This window comes from Xiphias gladius, chromosome 8 (genome assembly GCF_016859285.1).
Source record: "Xiphias gladius isolate SHS-SW01 ecotype Sanya breed wild chromosome 8, ASM1685928v1, whole genome shotgun sequence".
Taxonomy (NCBI): Eukaryota; Metazoa; Chordata; class Actinopteri; order Istiophoriformes; family Xiphiidae; genus Xiphias; species Xiphias gladius.
In genome coordinates this window covers 28,819,813-28,836,208 of record NC_053407.1, presented here as the reverse complement: position 1 = coordinate 28,836,208, position 16,396 = coordinate 28,819,813, and the positions used below count along the sequence as shown (strand labels likewise).

The window sequence follows — 16,396 nt, the reverse complement described above, 5'->3', positions numbered from 1 at the left end:
TACGGTGAGAGCGGAGCAGAGTCCAATACGATTACAAGTTTAGATTATCAAATACCATCAGATCCCCAACCCCTAACCGGAGGAGAGGCCTAACTCAACTCCGCCCCCCGAGGACACCTGGATCCCCCTCAGACTTGCAAAGCCTGTTTTGGTTTTCACAAGAGGAGTAGAGAGTAGAGATGAAGTCATCTTGCCTCGTAGTAGCTCCTCACAGCGTTGCAGAAAGCTTCATCCGCCACGATCTGAGTGTCCCCGTTGAGGAAGGCCAGAAAACGCTCCTTCACCGCCTGCAGCTGCTGCTTGTTCACCTGCGACAGAGAAGAGAAGAGAAATGATGGCGGGGAAAAATGAAGCAAAGTACAGAAACCAGAGGAGGGTTGTTGGCATGGGAGGGCATAATCAATTGAAAACAGATGGCGGGGAAGGGCGGAAGATGAAAGGAAGGCAGGATGGATGAGAAACAGAACAAAAGCACAAGATTAGACTCATTGTTAGTGTGACACCGTCATCGCAGAGAAGAGAAGAGTCTCATTATCAAACAAATGTCTTTCATTAGGAAACTGAGTTCGCCAAAAAACAAGCGAGGAAGACAGATCTGTCCTAGTGAAGCTGGAGAAAAGTTCAGACATGTTTTGAGACAGATTGGGATTTTTTTAAAAAGACCACACTGAAGATTTTAGCTCATTAACCACAAATTGTTTTTATTTGACTTCACTTCCTCGTCTAAGTCACCATGTCAGTTTTAGCTTGGTTTTCCTTCCAGTTAGTTTCTGTTCATTTCCATTGAAATCTGTCCTTATTTTTTTGTTAAGTTACATTATTGCTCCACGATGGGGTGCAGGAACCGTCTAAGAGCCAATGTGTATATTTTTGTGAGCTTATAATGGTCCCACAGCATAACGTGTTCCTTTGCAGAATTGGTGGAGTGAGATGCAATGAAGCCCATGACCAACGGGGGCAACATATCAGGATGTTCACTAAGGTCGGCAGCCGACTCTGAACAAACCAGGACAGAAATGGATGAAACTTTAGAAAACTGCTGCTGCTGCTGCTGCTGCTGCTGCGACCTCAACATTAAAAAGGAAAAACATGGGTCTCTTTTTAACCCGGGTCCTGTTCTGAGAATTGTGGCCATCCTGTCAACGGGTCATGCAGGATTTGCACTCGCGACACCTGTCAAATCAGACCAAAACCACCACCACATTTCTACCTTAAAATCTACGGCCGTGGCTTGTGGCTTGAGATAAATGCACAAACAGGGGACATAACTGTCTTCATCCTCAGTGAGTCAGACGTGACGGGTACACACTGATGCTCGCATCCCAGCTGCTTGTCTGCGAGGACTCCATGCGCTCTTGCTTTATGCAAATACAGTTTAAAATCTCAGTTTGATATGCCAAGGCTTCCTCTGTCCACAAAGACTTGAACTAATGATATTCTGGTAAATGCGGGCACAGAGCACCACATATCATAAATGTAAAATATATAAAATTACAAATTGGTACCTTTTGGGTTCTGAATTTTAGGGTTCTGAAGGACATCTGATTTACAAAGAAAATATGTTGCCAAGTAAAAAAACCTGCAATGTCAGTTGAACTTTATGTAAAGGAAGATGGGAGTCAAGCGACACCTGAACGCTTGGGGCCCTGTGGTACACAGAGTCTATATTTAATATGTCCTTACACACAAGATTCATGTACAACAGCTGAGATAAGGTGACGGAAGAGTGTGTGTGTGTGTGTGTGTGTGTGTGTGTCCTCTCTAACTGACGCTAGACAACCTGTGATGACGTCTCTCACCACGCTGCCGGTGTGTGGACTTACATAGAGATCAACAAGTGCAACTTTTTTCAAAAGTTATGCGCCGCTGCTGTTTGTTGGCCTTTAGTTATGTTGGATACTTGCCTGAAATTTTTTGGCAAATTTCTGTTTAGTAATTTTACTCACGCTGACACAACTATACAGAACTTTTTTATACAATCATTTTGACACGGGATCAATGGTTTAAGTCATTCATCCGTATCATCGTAAACTCAATATCTTTGGGATTTGGACCGTTGGTCGGACAAAACAAGACGTTTAGGGACATCAGCTTGAGTTTAAGAACTCATGATGTGCATAATTTTGACCAACAATTAATCGATTAACCATAAAACATAATTGTCAGATAACGCGACGAAAAAAAAGATGAAGACAAACGCCAGTTGTAGCACTCCCGTGCATCTACCTGCACATCTACAGTGTACCTATCCATCTCTTCGTCCATTCACTATGATCTATTTTCAAGTATCTAAGTTTGGTGAAATAAATATTTTCCAACAATAGCACTTTCCAGAGGAGCAATTTGCAGCGGAGCAGAGCTGTCAGGCCGGAGAAAGAAATCTTCCCCATAAATGTCATCGGTCCTGGTAATTTCTGTCCAGTGAACCACAGCTGACATATTGTGTTGTATGAGGATTTTAAGTTTTCATGAGCGACAGCATCACCAGAAGCCGCTGCTCATAAGCTGCATATGTATGAGGCGTCAGCAGGACGGCGGCGTCGGGGGACAATTAAACCATTATTCTTCCGCTTGTTGCAACGCTGCCAGCAACAAATACATTCTGGAAGTCAAAGAGCCAATTTCCAGCGACACAAGCGGGAAGACTTATCTCTCGCTGCTGGCTTTTTGTTTGGGCCTCTTCAAGTTTTCTCTGCCTAAATGGAGACGCTGTTTTTCGCCTCTTACCACGGGAGAAAGAGGAGGAGGGGGGCCATTTATGAAAAGCAGAAGGTTGGGACCGCTCACGTGCTCAATGACCTCGACCTCCATCGAACAGGTTGAAAATGTGACGCACGGTTCAGTAGAGACAAGGAAACAACCTCCCGAAGGCCGGTGCTGGAGTGAAATGTGGGACGAGAACGACACCAACAGCAGCCTATCGGAGTACGTAGTTATGCTAAAAACACATTTGTCCTCTCATATTTTGGGGGGGGGGCAAGCATGTCAGATGGGATCAGACCTGTTTGTAGATCTGATTTAGCAAACTGGTTCATTACAAAGCTCTAAGAAGGGAGGGGAGTGTGAAGAGACGGCAAGCAGACATTAAAACGAGCGACTTTAATTAAGTCAAAGTTCAGCGTAGGATCTAGCCCGTTGGTTGTTATAGCAGCACCGCGAGACCGAACTGTCATGAATTTATTAAAGACCTGAAATAATTATGTTTTTATTCTTTCATTCACCAACCAAACCCAACTGCTGCACAGCAGAGTTTTGCACTGTGAAGTGCCGCATTTCAGAGACCAGTGCAGGCAGATTTTCGACAGCTGCTGACAAAACTGATACAAAACAATTATTTTTTTGGCATAAAATTCAAACAACTGATTACATGTGTGCACGTTTGGACCTATCGGCTCGCCTTTGTTTTGAATTTGTAGTTTTGGGACCAGAAGTTTCCAGAAACTGGGGGCTTTCGGGGATGGTAACAAGAAGCGTAATGTTGCCATGGAACCGTTGAGTTAGCCGTGGACTGCAACTTGATTTTGACAAATTGGCACCATTAAAAGTATCAGAACACCAGCGCGTGCCTGTCCGCTTGACCTCACGCAGGATCTTTAACTCACATTTCTCCCTCCGCGCACCCCCTTTCAGCTCTCCCACACAGGGTGGCCACGCAGTTGAAAAACCTCTGCAGCTGTGGCTCATTCAGGCGCTTCCACAAGGCGGGCAAAATTGGATGAAGCGATAAAGACTTGACTCTGGTGTTACTGCTGTACGAACAACGCGCTCCGCACCAAAAAGACCTGATAAGAGTGGATTTAAGTTGTTGAAGGATCAGACCATACGGACTAAAAGTTCAGCCCAAAACGTAATAGTTCTGAAGAGAAGTTGTGCAAAATAATAAACTGGGTATTGAGTCAGAATGACTCCTCTTCACCCGATGTGATGTGAGCAGACCCGACAACCAGTCATAGAACTGTCAAGCTGTCGATCAGCGTAAAACAATCCACAGACTTTCAAACCGCTACCTGTCAAACTGACAGAACTGATGAGATGTGAAAAGAGGCAGATCAAACCAACCATCTTGCTCTGCTGTAGCCTTCCCACAACCTAATGGCAGTCAGTCGGGTCTTGAGTAGCGTTAAGTGCTAACGGAAACGGAAAACAAAGTCCGAGTCTTCTACCACAGAATCGTTTCCAGGAATCCAGGAACCATTCTGGGAACTCGGGAACCTTCGCAGCAGGAACCGGGGTCTAAATCAAGTTCATCTGCTGTCAAGACTCCGCTTTCTAGAGAGCTACGCAGAAATACATAATCATCAATGTCTCCTTTACGTCCATCATTACAGTCACAAAGCGGTAAACACAAACAAACCACAAATGACTCTTTCTTGTTGTTCTCCTGTGTCTGGATCATTCTGTCAACTTTAAATCTGTTCACTGACTAATCTACCTCATCTTCAGTTATTCGGATGCGTCGGAAACACAGACAGCAATAGGCAGAGGGGACTTTTAGTTTTTGGGTTCAGTTCCCGTGGGTTCTTAGTAAGTGGATTTAATCGAAAGAGGGGCACTAGTCAGATCGCAGTCACAGCTTTTATGAAAACGTGACTTATTCAGACACGAGATCGTCAGGTAAAATTACCACATAACAAGGTGAATCTCTGGAAAAAAAAAAGAAAGAAAAAGTAGAATCTTCTAAAACAAATCAGCATCTTTGTCACCGCTGTGCAGAACACCTGTTAAACCTGCAGTAAGAGCTCTGAGCGCTGAGGTTCCCTGTGCAGAGACGATGTGTTCAGGTTACAGGAGGGACTCTGCCGATGTGATGAGACCAAAGTTTAACAGCTTTTTCATTTCCAACTGTGACAGTGAAGCATCCGAGCTGCTGCTCTTCTGTCTGTCTGAGGTGAAAACGTTTTCGCAGGTGTGTGTGTGTGTGTGTGTGTGTGTGTGTGTGTGTGTGTGTGTGTGTGTTTGTAGTGCACATTAGCATTTGTTTTCGCTTGAAGGCTCTATTTTGAGCTCCTTCCTGTCCTCAAAGGGGGTGATAGTTTATCGAGGACAGTTAATAGCTTATTTGGGCAACAGCAAGGACCTCCCCATGGTGGATCAATAAACAGAAAGAAAATGTGTGCGTGCGAGCGTGGGCGAGCGAGAGACACGGTCCCCTGCAACACTTTTCTTCGTTCCCCGTAGCAGTTTCGGCTCTCAGGAGAGAGAAAAAAAAAACGCACCGAGCGAGACATATCTGTCAGACGCTTCAGATTAATGGACGGAGGGCAAAGGGGGGCTGAACACACACACACACACACACACACACACACACACACACACACACACACACACACACAGACGAGTATGAATAATCTACAGTGCCTGAGGTAATTATATCAGACTGTATTGCCATGGCTGCCACTTTTTGGAGGACACACCTGCCTGGAAAACCAACCGGCTCTATTTATTTACCGGTACAGCTGCTCTCCGCCCACAGCCCACGAGCAAGGCCATGGACACAGGCAGGGCAGGGAAAGACAGATGGAACGTCTTCTCTTAGAAGAATCTCACGGCTTCCTACAACCTGGGAGTCGACTTCACGTTGGTGTCCATCATTTCTGTTATTAATAACAACATTGTGCTCACCAAGTCAATATTTCAGAAGTCGGAACATGTCGGCACTATCGAAACCCGAGCAGGCAGAAGACTAGACAGTCTGGAAACAAGCCGAGGGTTTCATGTAGGAACTGACTCTCATCTTCTAAGAGTCTGAATCGATTCAACGATTTCCAAAATATATAAATTCACTCATTCACTGCTCACTGTATAACAAACACTCAGTGGTTTACTCTGGAGTGAACAGTAAATTGAGATATATGTAATTTTGGATTGTCATGAGAAAGTTGAGCACTTTCCATGGACACACTGCTTTTTCTGTTCTGCTGTGTACATTTTTTGAGGGCACTACATAGGGTCGAAGTTTCACACTCGGAATTTGGACACTCAGTTAAAATGAAGGGTAAATATAGTGCGCTATATAGCAGACAGGGAGCGGTTCTGGACGCGGTCCTAGATCAGCTTAAGACCTGCAGCGCGCCGTGGATAACGAGGGGTTTCCCTGATACTAGTGTCGTAGTTGAAGACATAACGTTAGTAACATCACAGCGACGCACTCTGACTCCAGAAAACACAGAACTTCTGTTTTTACTGAGGAACAAATACTCTCAGCTAGAGGTGGTGATCCTCAGTACATTACACTCTTATTTCATTAATCTCTTACAGGCTGAAGACTGGACTTTGTTTCTAAATTACTGAAGTTCATTTTTTTTTTTAATTTTTAAATGAAAGTACACACTCCTTTTTGCCTTTTTTTTTTTCCCCCAGACCAGACAGTGACCTTCAGACCAGACAGCGTAATTGAAAGTCAGGTTTCATGTTGCGTTTCCATGGACTAAACATCACGGACGCTGCTCTCCCCTGGTCCGAGTCTCTCAGACAGACAACAATACATATGCATCAACAGCTGTTAACCCTCGACGGCTCCTCTCGAACAGAGCGTCCTCCAAGCTTCGGTGCTCGCTCCCCTCCTCTTCATCCTTCCTCATCCGACGACATGGACTGCCCCCCCTCAGCTTCCACTACTATGCCGACGAAATACAACTTTACATGGCAACCGATTCCATCACACCCACAACCCACTCGACCCTCAAAACCTGCCAAGGGTGCAGGCCAACTCCCTCAAACTGAACAAGTCCAAATCAGAAATGATAATCATTGGACCAGAATCCCTCACAAAAATCCATCGATAACTTTTCCCCTAGCAGCCAACAACCCAACTGTTCTCCCCCTCCTCCCAGATCCAAAACCTTGTAGCCATCTTTGACCCCACGCTTTCATTTGAACACCACATTAACCACACAGTCAAAACAGCTTTCTTTCACCTAAAAAATATTGCCTGCCTTTGACCTTCCCTGGCACCTTCATCCACAGAAATACTCCTCCATGCATTTATCACATTCTCCACACCTACACCGCCCTCCGCAACATGGCTCCCTCCGTTCTCTCTGATCTCTTCCGCCATCACACCCCAGCACGAAGCCGCCGTTCGGCTGATTCAAACCTCCCGTCCAACCCCACCTGGGGTAACGGAGCCTTCTCCACCGCTGCTCCAATCCCCTGGAACCGTCTCCCCATGGACATTAAATGCACTGAGACCCTCCCCAGCTTTAAAAAAAGCACTTAAAACTCACCTTTTTAAAGTTGTTTTTAACCTAATGCTCAGCTCTGTCACTGATGATCTTTTTCTTTTGTCACTGTATCTGTGTCTTTCCTGCTGCTCTGTTTCTGGGTACAATTTCTTTTTTGCCACTCGTTTATTACCTGCGCCGAGGAGGTTGCGTTTTCGCCGGAGTCGATTTCTCAGCAGGATCACGCAAAAACTACTGAACCGATTTGCACCGCACATGGTGGAGGGATGGAGTATGGGCCAGGGAAGAACCCGTGGTATTTTGGGACAGATCCGGATCATTTACTAGGAATTTGAATTTTTTTTTCTCTGAAGTCTGGTGTATGTTGTTTGACATTGGCCTTGGCGGAGGCATGTGGTCTATAGAGTCTGTAGAGTGCCAAGTCTATGTAAAGCATCTTTGAGCGCCTTTAAAGGTACTGTTTAAATAGAATGTATTATTATTTCACACTTTTTATTTATTGAACTGAGAATCTATTTTGAACAGACAATTGTTTCTCAATCTAATCTCACACCAAGAATTTAAATTGAACAGCTCATCCAGATTATTCAGTATAGACCAATTTATTTGGAAATTAAACTGTGATTGCACCTGAAATATCAGTAATAACCCTTCAACTATTTGACCTTTTTGTTCTAAATCAAACTCCTCCGGTTTCAGCAGCCATCATACGAGCAGGGGTTAAAGTGGGCCACAGCGATCCGGAACGGCGTTTTGGCACCTTTGATCAATAAGTAGGCTTAAGTAAATCTGATGGGCAGTTTCACACATGATAATGTCGAACCAGTTCATTTTTTTTTCGTGTGCCGCAGCCCGACGTTCCTTCCAGCTCATGCCCAGCGTGATACTCACTCAGCAAATCAGAAAGTGCCGTCAGCCCACGGCCCCGCCCCCACACCCAACACCCATCCCTTTTCCCGTTCTCATCAATAGTCGGACTGGTCACCGAGCTTACCGGGACGAATCCCGGTGGGCCGCCTCATCGGTGGGACGTCAAAAAAAAAAAAAAAAATCCATAAAGTTTTTCCCAGTCCAGTCTGCCTCTTCACCGGCCCCCGCTGTGTGCCTACAGTTCGGTGTGCACGTGAGAGTGTGCTGCGTGCCCCTCTGCCCCCGCTACGCTGGACGCTAGGGATCCCACACTCGCCAAATCCCACCGTAACCCCTGCACACACGTGTTATTAAAAACACTTTTATTACAACATCAGAATCGGTTCCTGCGACACCAGAATCGGTTTCTGACCACGGCGCTGTCAGCAAGAGACCTTTTCAAATCACACACTATGGCAAGACAGTTATTTTTCTTTTTCACACTGGCCATGAACACACCGATAACACTGCAGCTCCTTACAAACCCCCAGGCGAGACACACACACACACACACACACACACACAGCCCACTAAGCCGTCACACTGTTTCCACAAATTGACCAATTGTTTTCTTCCTCTCAGAGACATTTGCTTCAGACTGAAATAGTTTGTACACAGCAGAAGTGACAGGAGGAGAAATTTATGACCCTCACAGCCACTCACAGAGCGTGTGTGTTCATGAACAACACACACACACACACACACACACACACACACACACACACACACACAGGCACCTCCATCGCCTCTTGTCCTGCCAGGAGATACAAGACCTCACGTCTGTATGGTGAAATCCTTGTATTTCCAACATGTCATGTTTCCAGGAACGGAAACAGGGTGTGTCATGTGTTTGATGGCTGGCATGTTAATCACATTGTTACCCGAGGTTGGAAATGATTTCATCAGCCTCAGAGGTGGCTGGGTTTTTCTAGCACACAGAGCAGGGTGGTGTTTTTAAAAGGGCTGCAACAAGCTATTATTTTTATTACGGTTTAATCGTTGTGTCAAGAAAAATGTCAAGAAATGGGGAGGATGCCTGTTGTAATTTGAAAGAGTCCAAAAGGTAACAAATTCAGCACCAACAGACCAAAACCCCAAATTTTTTACGAGTTTTTAATACGTTTCTTATCATGTACATCAAAGAAAACTATTGAATCCTTACACTTGATGTAACTAAAGGAACTAAAAGATGCAACTAGGGCATATTTGGCATTTTTGCTTGAAAAGTAAAACGATAAATCAACTAATAAATATCCATCTATCCATTCATTCCATCCATTTTCTGCCGCTTATCCGGAGTCGGGTCATGGAGGCAGCAGGTTAAGCAGGGCAGCCCAGACATCCCTCTCCCCAGGGGGGGATCCCAGGACGAGCTGGGATCTGGCATTTCAAAGCCAGAGGAGATATGAAATCTCTCCAGCGTGCTCTGGGTCTACCCCGGGGTCTCCTACCAGTTGGATGTGCCGCGAAGACGCCCAATGGAAGGCGCCCAGGAGGCATCCAAAACCGATGCCCGAAACACCTCAACTGGCTCCTTTCGATGCGAAGGAGAAGCGGCTCTACTCCGATTTCCCCGCGGATGTCAGAGCTCCTTACTCTATCGCTAAGGCTGAGTCCGCGATCTCCTTCTTTCGGTCATTACTCCTCCGAGAACCGCCACCTTAACATGGTGGAGGGGTTTGTGTGTCTCAGTGATTCTGGCAGCCGTGTTGACGGGGGGCATCAGCCCCCGGTGGGGTCTCTGGTCCCAGGGGAGAGGCCAGACGAAGAGCGATTCATGACAACGAGATGAAAGGCGGAGTTCTGAGCTGCGTCACCTCGCCTGGACAAGGGAAACCAGGGCACCCTGCTGGAGCCAGACCTGGGAGGGGAGCTCGCTGGCGAGTTTCTGGTAACCTGGGAGAAATTTAATTTTCTGGGGCCCGTGGGGCCCGGTTGGGCACAGAGCCACCACCCTGTGAGCTCAGTAACTGCAGGGGTAGGCATCAGGCCGGGGTGCACCGTGAGCCGGGCGGCAGGCTGCCCGGGGGGCCCGGGCATGCCGATCCCTGGCGTCGCAGACTAGCTCTAGGGACGTGGAATGTGACTATTAAAATACATGTGGATCGATTCTCTGTCAATCGATTGATCAATTAATTGTTCCAGCTCTAGTTTTTTAACTTGATGACCTGTTACGTTTTGAGCAAAGCTCACCCATCCCAAAGTAAAGAAAAAGTCCAGCTGAGAGCATCTGGACTGATAAAACCCCCCAACCAAGTTTACAGCCACTATCCGTACACACACACACACACACACACACACACACACACACGGTCCTCTCCCGACTGTGTCGCATGGTAGCAGTGTGACAGCTCCCCTCATCGTCATGGCAACGATCTTTCGCAGCACATACAGAGCATCACTGGTGCAGCTGCTGCCAATCACCATCAAACCTTCACACCCACACACACTATTGTCCAAATAAAGATCTCAAAGTCAAGTCAAGTTTCTGTCTTATCCTCAAGAGTTTTTTTTTTTTTATTTGTTTAGCTGTAAGTCGACAGGTTTTCAAAACACAGTATATATCTGTATATGAATGGATAGAGGAGTGTGTGTGTGTGTGTGTTACAGAAAAATAAGAACCATTTTAATGGGCCATTCTGAACAGTAGTTTAAAAAAAAAAAAAGTTGATATTAATGAATGTCTTACTTCTATTTGGAGGAAAATCAAGGTTTAAGTTTTGGAAATAAAGTTCCCATAATGCCTTGGGAAATGTAAATAATAAGTATAATGTGGAGTCAGTGATTTAGCCTGTGTACTACGACGTCAGCCACATTTTTTTTTTTGCCAATTATTTGCCTATAAATATGTTGAACTAGCTATTAGCCACTGGTGTTTGCAATGTATACACGGACGTACAGACAGCTAACACTGGATTTACTTTAATGCCCGAGAAAACTTAGAAAGGTGATGATTCTCTGGGAAGTTCTCCAGTTGTGTTTTTCTGGGATTTCTGAGTGAAGTTATTCACGTTTATTTGCGATGGACACCATGAGACGATGGCATCCACGGAAAGAGGGAGTCACGCCGAATCTGACAGTATGTCCATCACGTCTGTGTGCTCTCATATTTGACTGGATTGCGACTCCAGGAAGGAGGAGTGAGGCCTGAAGCGCACCGCGGCCTGTGGGCACTAAGGGCTTTGAAATATCTTACACACACACACACACACAGTACTTCACAGACGATGCTGCAGCTCGTACTGTCGACCGTGCTGATAAGCGGCCAAATCAGTGGGAAAAGCTAAGAGTGTCGAAGATGATTGAGGTTCATCCTCTGGGGAGAAGAAATATCTGCAGGAATTTTAATAACCATTTAATAAGAATAATAATAACAAATTGCCCCCTCTCTTCCTCTCTCCTACTCGCTCTCTCTCTGTTAAAAGCTGTTTTTGGATCTGTGAGATATTCGTGTCCTGATCAAAACAAATCACAGATCAAACCCTGACTGAGCCGACTGGTTGTCAACAGACAGAGTGACTGAGCTGCAACGTTGAGCTGCAGAACAGACAGCGCAGACAAAACATTTCAGCAGACTCGACTCAAACTGAGGGAATCAATGACTGCGATGTGAAACTGATCCAAGTTCAATCTGAAACTATGCAAACCTAAAGCTAGAATAAGGTCACATCAACTTTCAGTCGGTTGTAGAAACACCTAACACTACAATCAACTGAGATTGTAAATCACAATGGTCAGAAAACAGTTTGTGAGCGGAACTGCAACTTATATTCATTTTCTTATCAGTGTCTCTGTTGAGAAGCGGCCGTCACAGGTTCACACGCGCAAACTGCTCCTTCAAACCGTTTCTCCACTCTAACAAAGGCTGAAAACTCCAAGACATAAATAAATGAATAAAATCAGTCAACAATCCGATGAAAGAGAGAAAAGCAGCATGTTGCAGAAGCTCGAACCAGAAAATGCCAGTGGCACAGATCCGAGGACGGCAAATGTGAATCAGTCCACCTCTTTCATCCAGACCCAAATATCTCAACAAGTACTGGATAACGTTCTGTGCAGACATTCCCGGTCACAGGAGAACGACTGTGCCTGACTTTCCCTGATCTCCGAGCTTCTCCTCCAGCACCGGCTGAGGGTCAAAGTTTTCACCTGTCCAACATCAGCATCTGGAAGATGGACTGGCACATAATTCTGTTCCTACGTTCACGTCCCCGTCAGGATGAGTTGTAGTGACCAAAGTCGTCCCCTGGCTCTTTTTTTTTAGCTGGCGCCATCATCGGGTCTGAATTTCAATCTGTCAATGTCAATCCAATACAGTTCAGGACCAAAACAACCTGCCAAACTCATGACATTCGGCTTCTTTTTTTACGTTTAGTACTAAATAGCAAACGTTATCGTGCTAATACGCTAACCTTGGGATGTGAACGAGGTAAACACACACCATGATGATAAACATCACCATGCTAGCACTGTCACTGTGAGTGTGTTAGCGAGCTCGCGTTAGCATTTACAGCCGCATTGCTGCTCTGCATGACTGCAGACTTCATCTTGTTTTTTTATATATAAATTATCTAATTAATGTTAATGAATACTCTACACTGTGCATCCTCTATTAACGGGCTTATTTTTAAAGCTCTACATGTGAAATAGTGCCAAGGAAAAAAGAAATCACTGTATTTGCGAATTCTAAAAATTTGGGGATTATCGTTAAGTAAAAATCTCTCTCTGTTTCAAAAGGTAACTCATATTGTGGAATTTTTTTATTGTTTCTCTTTCATCTGTGAAATTTTCCATTTTTCCATTTTATGTGGACCCCAGGACGACCAGCAACCCCTCTGCTGAAGCTAAAGGGGACCCAAATAAAGAATATATGGAGTAAACAATGTCAGCTTTCTTCCACTGACTCCACAGAAAATGATACGAATGCAGGTAAATCACATTTCTCTGCTAAAAATAAGCTAACCACAGGTCTGTAAAATAACCTCTTCATGTCGCAGTAAGCCGTAGCAACTGAAATGTCACAGGTTCGAAAGACCATACGTACAAGTCTCATGATGTAGCTTCAAAAATCACCAATAAACCAGACACTGAGTCTCCCTCCACCCTGCTGCCTGGATGTTTTCTCGTCTTGGTTAATCAGTTTTCCAAAGTCGAAATTTAATTTTCTACATTCCTGAGCATCAAACTGTTTTCATTAACTTTGAGTCTCAGTTATTTTTTGAAGCTCGCCTCTGTCTTATCTCCAGTGCACAGAGATCAGTCCGTCTGCGCACCTCCCAGAGTGAGAGTGATCGCTCCCCGAAGACAAACACTTCCTCCACTCCCTTTACAAACACCACCATCTGGCCACTGCAGTCCGTCTGCAACCGATTGCTGTTCTCTCAAACACACACACACACACGATCTCATGATGAAATACATTTCTATATGTGCTTAAGAATTAAAGGTCAGGGAAGCTCCGTGAGTCTGATAATATTAGAGGAGCATTTTGTCTGATGATTAATTACCTCCAGCGTATCCTCGTGCTCCTGAAAACTGACCCCCTGCCTCCTTAAGTTTCTCACTTCCATCGTTTTTTTTTTATGACTACATGCTGCAGATTTTTTTGAGTTCCCAGGGTATGCCGACATCCAGGAAGACATCTGACAGACAGAAGCCGACACCGGGACATCCTGAGACATTTACAGTGGTCTATGAATGGCACTGATTTCCATTAAGTTTGCCGTGGATAACTCGTTCCCCCAGTTGATGATGTCGGACACGTACTGCGCTGGTACACGTTCCACACGCGTTGGCATGTACGGTCTATATGATCATAAATGGTGGGGGGCGCGTGGACAGACAAGGACACTGTGTTTTGCGAGGTCACAGTGACCTTGACCTTTGACCGCCAAAATGTAACAGGTTCATCATCCAAGTGAACGTTTGCGCCAAATTGGAAAAAAACTCCCTCATCGCGTTGCCGAGGCGTCGCATTCATGAGAATGGGACGGACACAGACGCAGGGGCATAACAACAATGTTGACTGTTTAACTGTTGACACGAAGCTGAGGCACAGGGAGATGGGTAGGACTCTAGGGTTTACTTTTTACAACAGACACCACGTAACAGTTTGACAGTGAAAACTGTATTGTACCATAATCTATGTGAAAATAAAGTTAACTCCTAAAATTTTTAAATTTGCAGCTCTTAATCCTGCTTAGTTTAACAGTTAACTGTTTTTTTTTGTTCGTCTTTTGGTTGTTTTTTTTTTACTCAGGGGAACGCTGATGCATAATCAGTACCTCATTTCCTCTCAGTTGTACTGTCTCGGAAGACAAAGTGCATGAAAATTGGTTAAAATTGATCTCATCCTCTCGTGAATGCAGGTGCTTTTGAGGAGAAGAATCAGTAAAAGTTGAAAACTCTGAGCCTTGCAGATAATGAACAAAAGCAAACTTCTGTATTAATAAATCTCATCAGGTGCACAACTACCGTTACAATCCGATGATATATTTTAGTGTTACAGCCATATTAGACCTCCTGTTTTCTGTCTGGTCCATTTGTACCATCACCTGCTTTCCCTTTTATTGGGTAATTCATCATCACTGCTTTTCTCCTTTAAGATCTATTGCTCAACGCCTCATTTCCTGTAGACAGCGGCGCAGCGATCGCCTCGTCTCAAAATGAGATTTTGCCACACGGAGGTGTAAAGTATCAATCCTCACCTGCCTCTCTTGTTTCATACTGACAAGAATCATCAAACTTCTGTCCTAAAACCTCCCAGGAGTCAGAAAAATTGTGTCATTCTGACATCAAATACACGTATATGACGGATAAACCCGACAGTGACAGGTCTGTGGTTGGTACGTGGACGGAAAGTCAGTTCCCTGAGACTTCTCCAAGGCCCGTGAACTCCACTGGAGGGATGAAACACCCTTCTTCCAAAAGATATTCCCCCATTTGGCGTTTTGATGACGGTGTTCATGGGTGTTCAAAGATCCGATGACTGTGAAGGCCACGACGGACGATCCACATTCACTTGATAGTCATCAAACCACCCGGTTTTCAGCCCTTGTGGCATAGATGAAAAGCCGAGGGATCGCATCGATTACAATTAATCCTGAGGGGGACACGTCTGTAACAAATGTCAGGGCAACCCGCACACTAGTCGTCGAGACATTTCGTTTCGACAAGTGAAAACGCTGACCTGCCAGTGTGCACGACAGGAAAGGTCGGGAGGGGGGGGTCACTAAAATCAATAGGTTTCATCTTTGGCTGATCATTTAAGCTTGTACCAAATTTCATGGCAATCTATTGAGTAGTTTTTCAGATGATTCAGTCCAGACCAAAGTGGCAAACCGAGCAACGGACAGACGTTGCCACCCATAGAGCCGCGCCGCCAACATGGCTGAGGACCCTAAAGGCCTTAGACTCAGCATTACACTAAACTTATGTTACTGTAAAGGCAGGAGTGTTGGGAGTAAATTCTCCAGCACATTGTACAATGTCTGTTTTTTTAGTCAGTTCACAACTGCAAACTATGATGCGACATCTCACTCGTGTTGACATTAATGAACTTTCTAAGAATCGTTTTATGATGTTCCTCTTCCCTTTAGTCGTCATGTCTGTAAAAACCTCCTGAATCTGTTTGTGCAGCTCATTGAACAACAGCTCTTTACTTCCTCTGCTGCAGTTTCCACTGTCGGCCAGGTGGGTGTGACCGTGGTGACTGCACCAACAATGGCCTTACTGTATGTTCAAAGCCAGTATAGATTTTTCAGCTTGGGGATTTCAGGTTCAGGTCCAGGAATGGGTCCCTCGTTTCCAGAGGAAGGAAGCGTTGCTGTGATACCCGCTTTCTCAGCTGTTTCCCGATATTGTTGTTCACTGACTGTTGGACCTCTGCCCCAAAGTCCGGATCCACTGTCCTGCGCTGGAGTGACGTCCGGCAGAGACACAGAACGAACTGAGAGCTGATCGACACCGACAAGCGTCAGCTGAGACTGACAGGGCTTCAGTGTTTGACTGAAACAGTTTCACTTCCGTGATTAAGCACAGAGTCAACGCAGCATGACAGTAAAGTAAACAGTAAATAGAGTTTATCATTCAGGAACGATGACAGTCCCTGCTCAGCCAATCACGACCTCGTTTTGACCGTCAGCTGTGTGGGTCAACTAGTGTCATTTTAAAAGCAGATATCAGAGTTAAAAACCAACCTTGTACATTTAGAGTTTGTATTTCTATTCGATTTAGATTCATTTGTAGATATGATTTTATTCGGGCTTGTATTTTGTGGACTTTTTCCTTCTGCCAAAAAAAAA

At 45.1% G+C, this 16,396-nt stretch overlaps 1 protein-coding gene across 3 annotated transcripts in view; it reads right to left on the bottom strand.

Annotated features, from left to right (window-relative positions):
* cadps2 (Ca++-dependent secretion activator 2) overlaps positions 1-16,396 on the bottom strand; it is a 194,818-nt gene that overhangs the window by 159,116 nt on the left and 19,306 nt on the right. For all 3 annotated transcript variants that reach the window (XM_040133508.1, XM_040133507.1, XM_040133506.1), the window contains exon 2: positions 195-308. In XM_040133508.1, the coding sequence (XP_039989442.1) occupies positions 195-308 (114 nt within the window). The remainder of the gene's footprint in view (positions 1-194; positions 309-16,396) is intronic.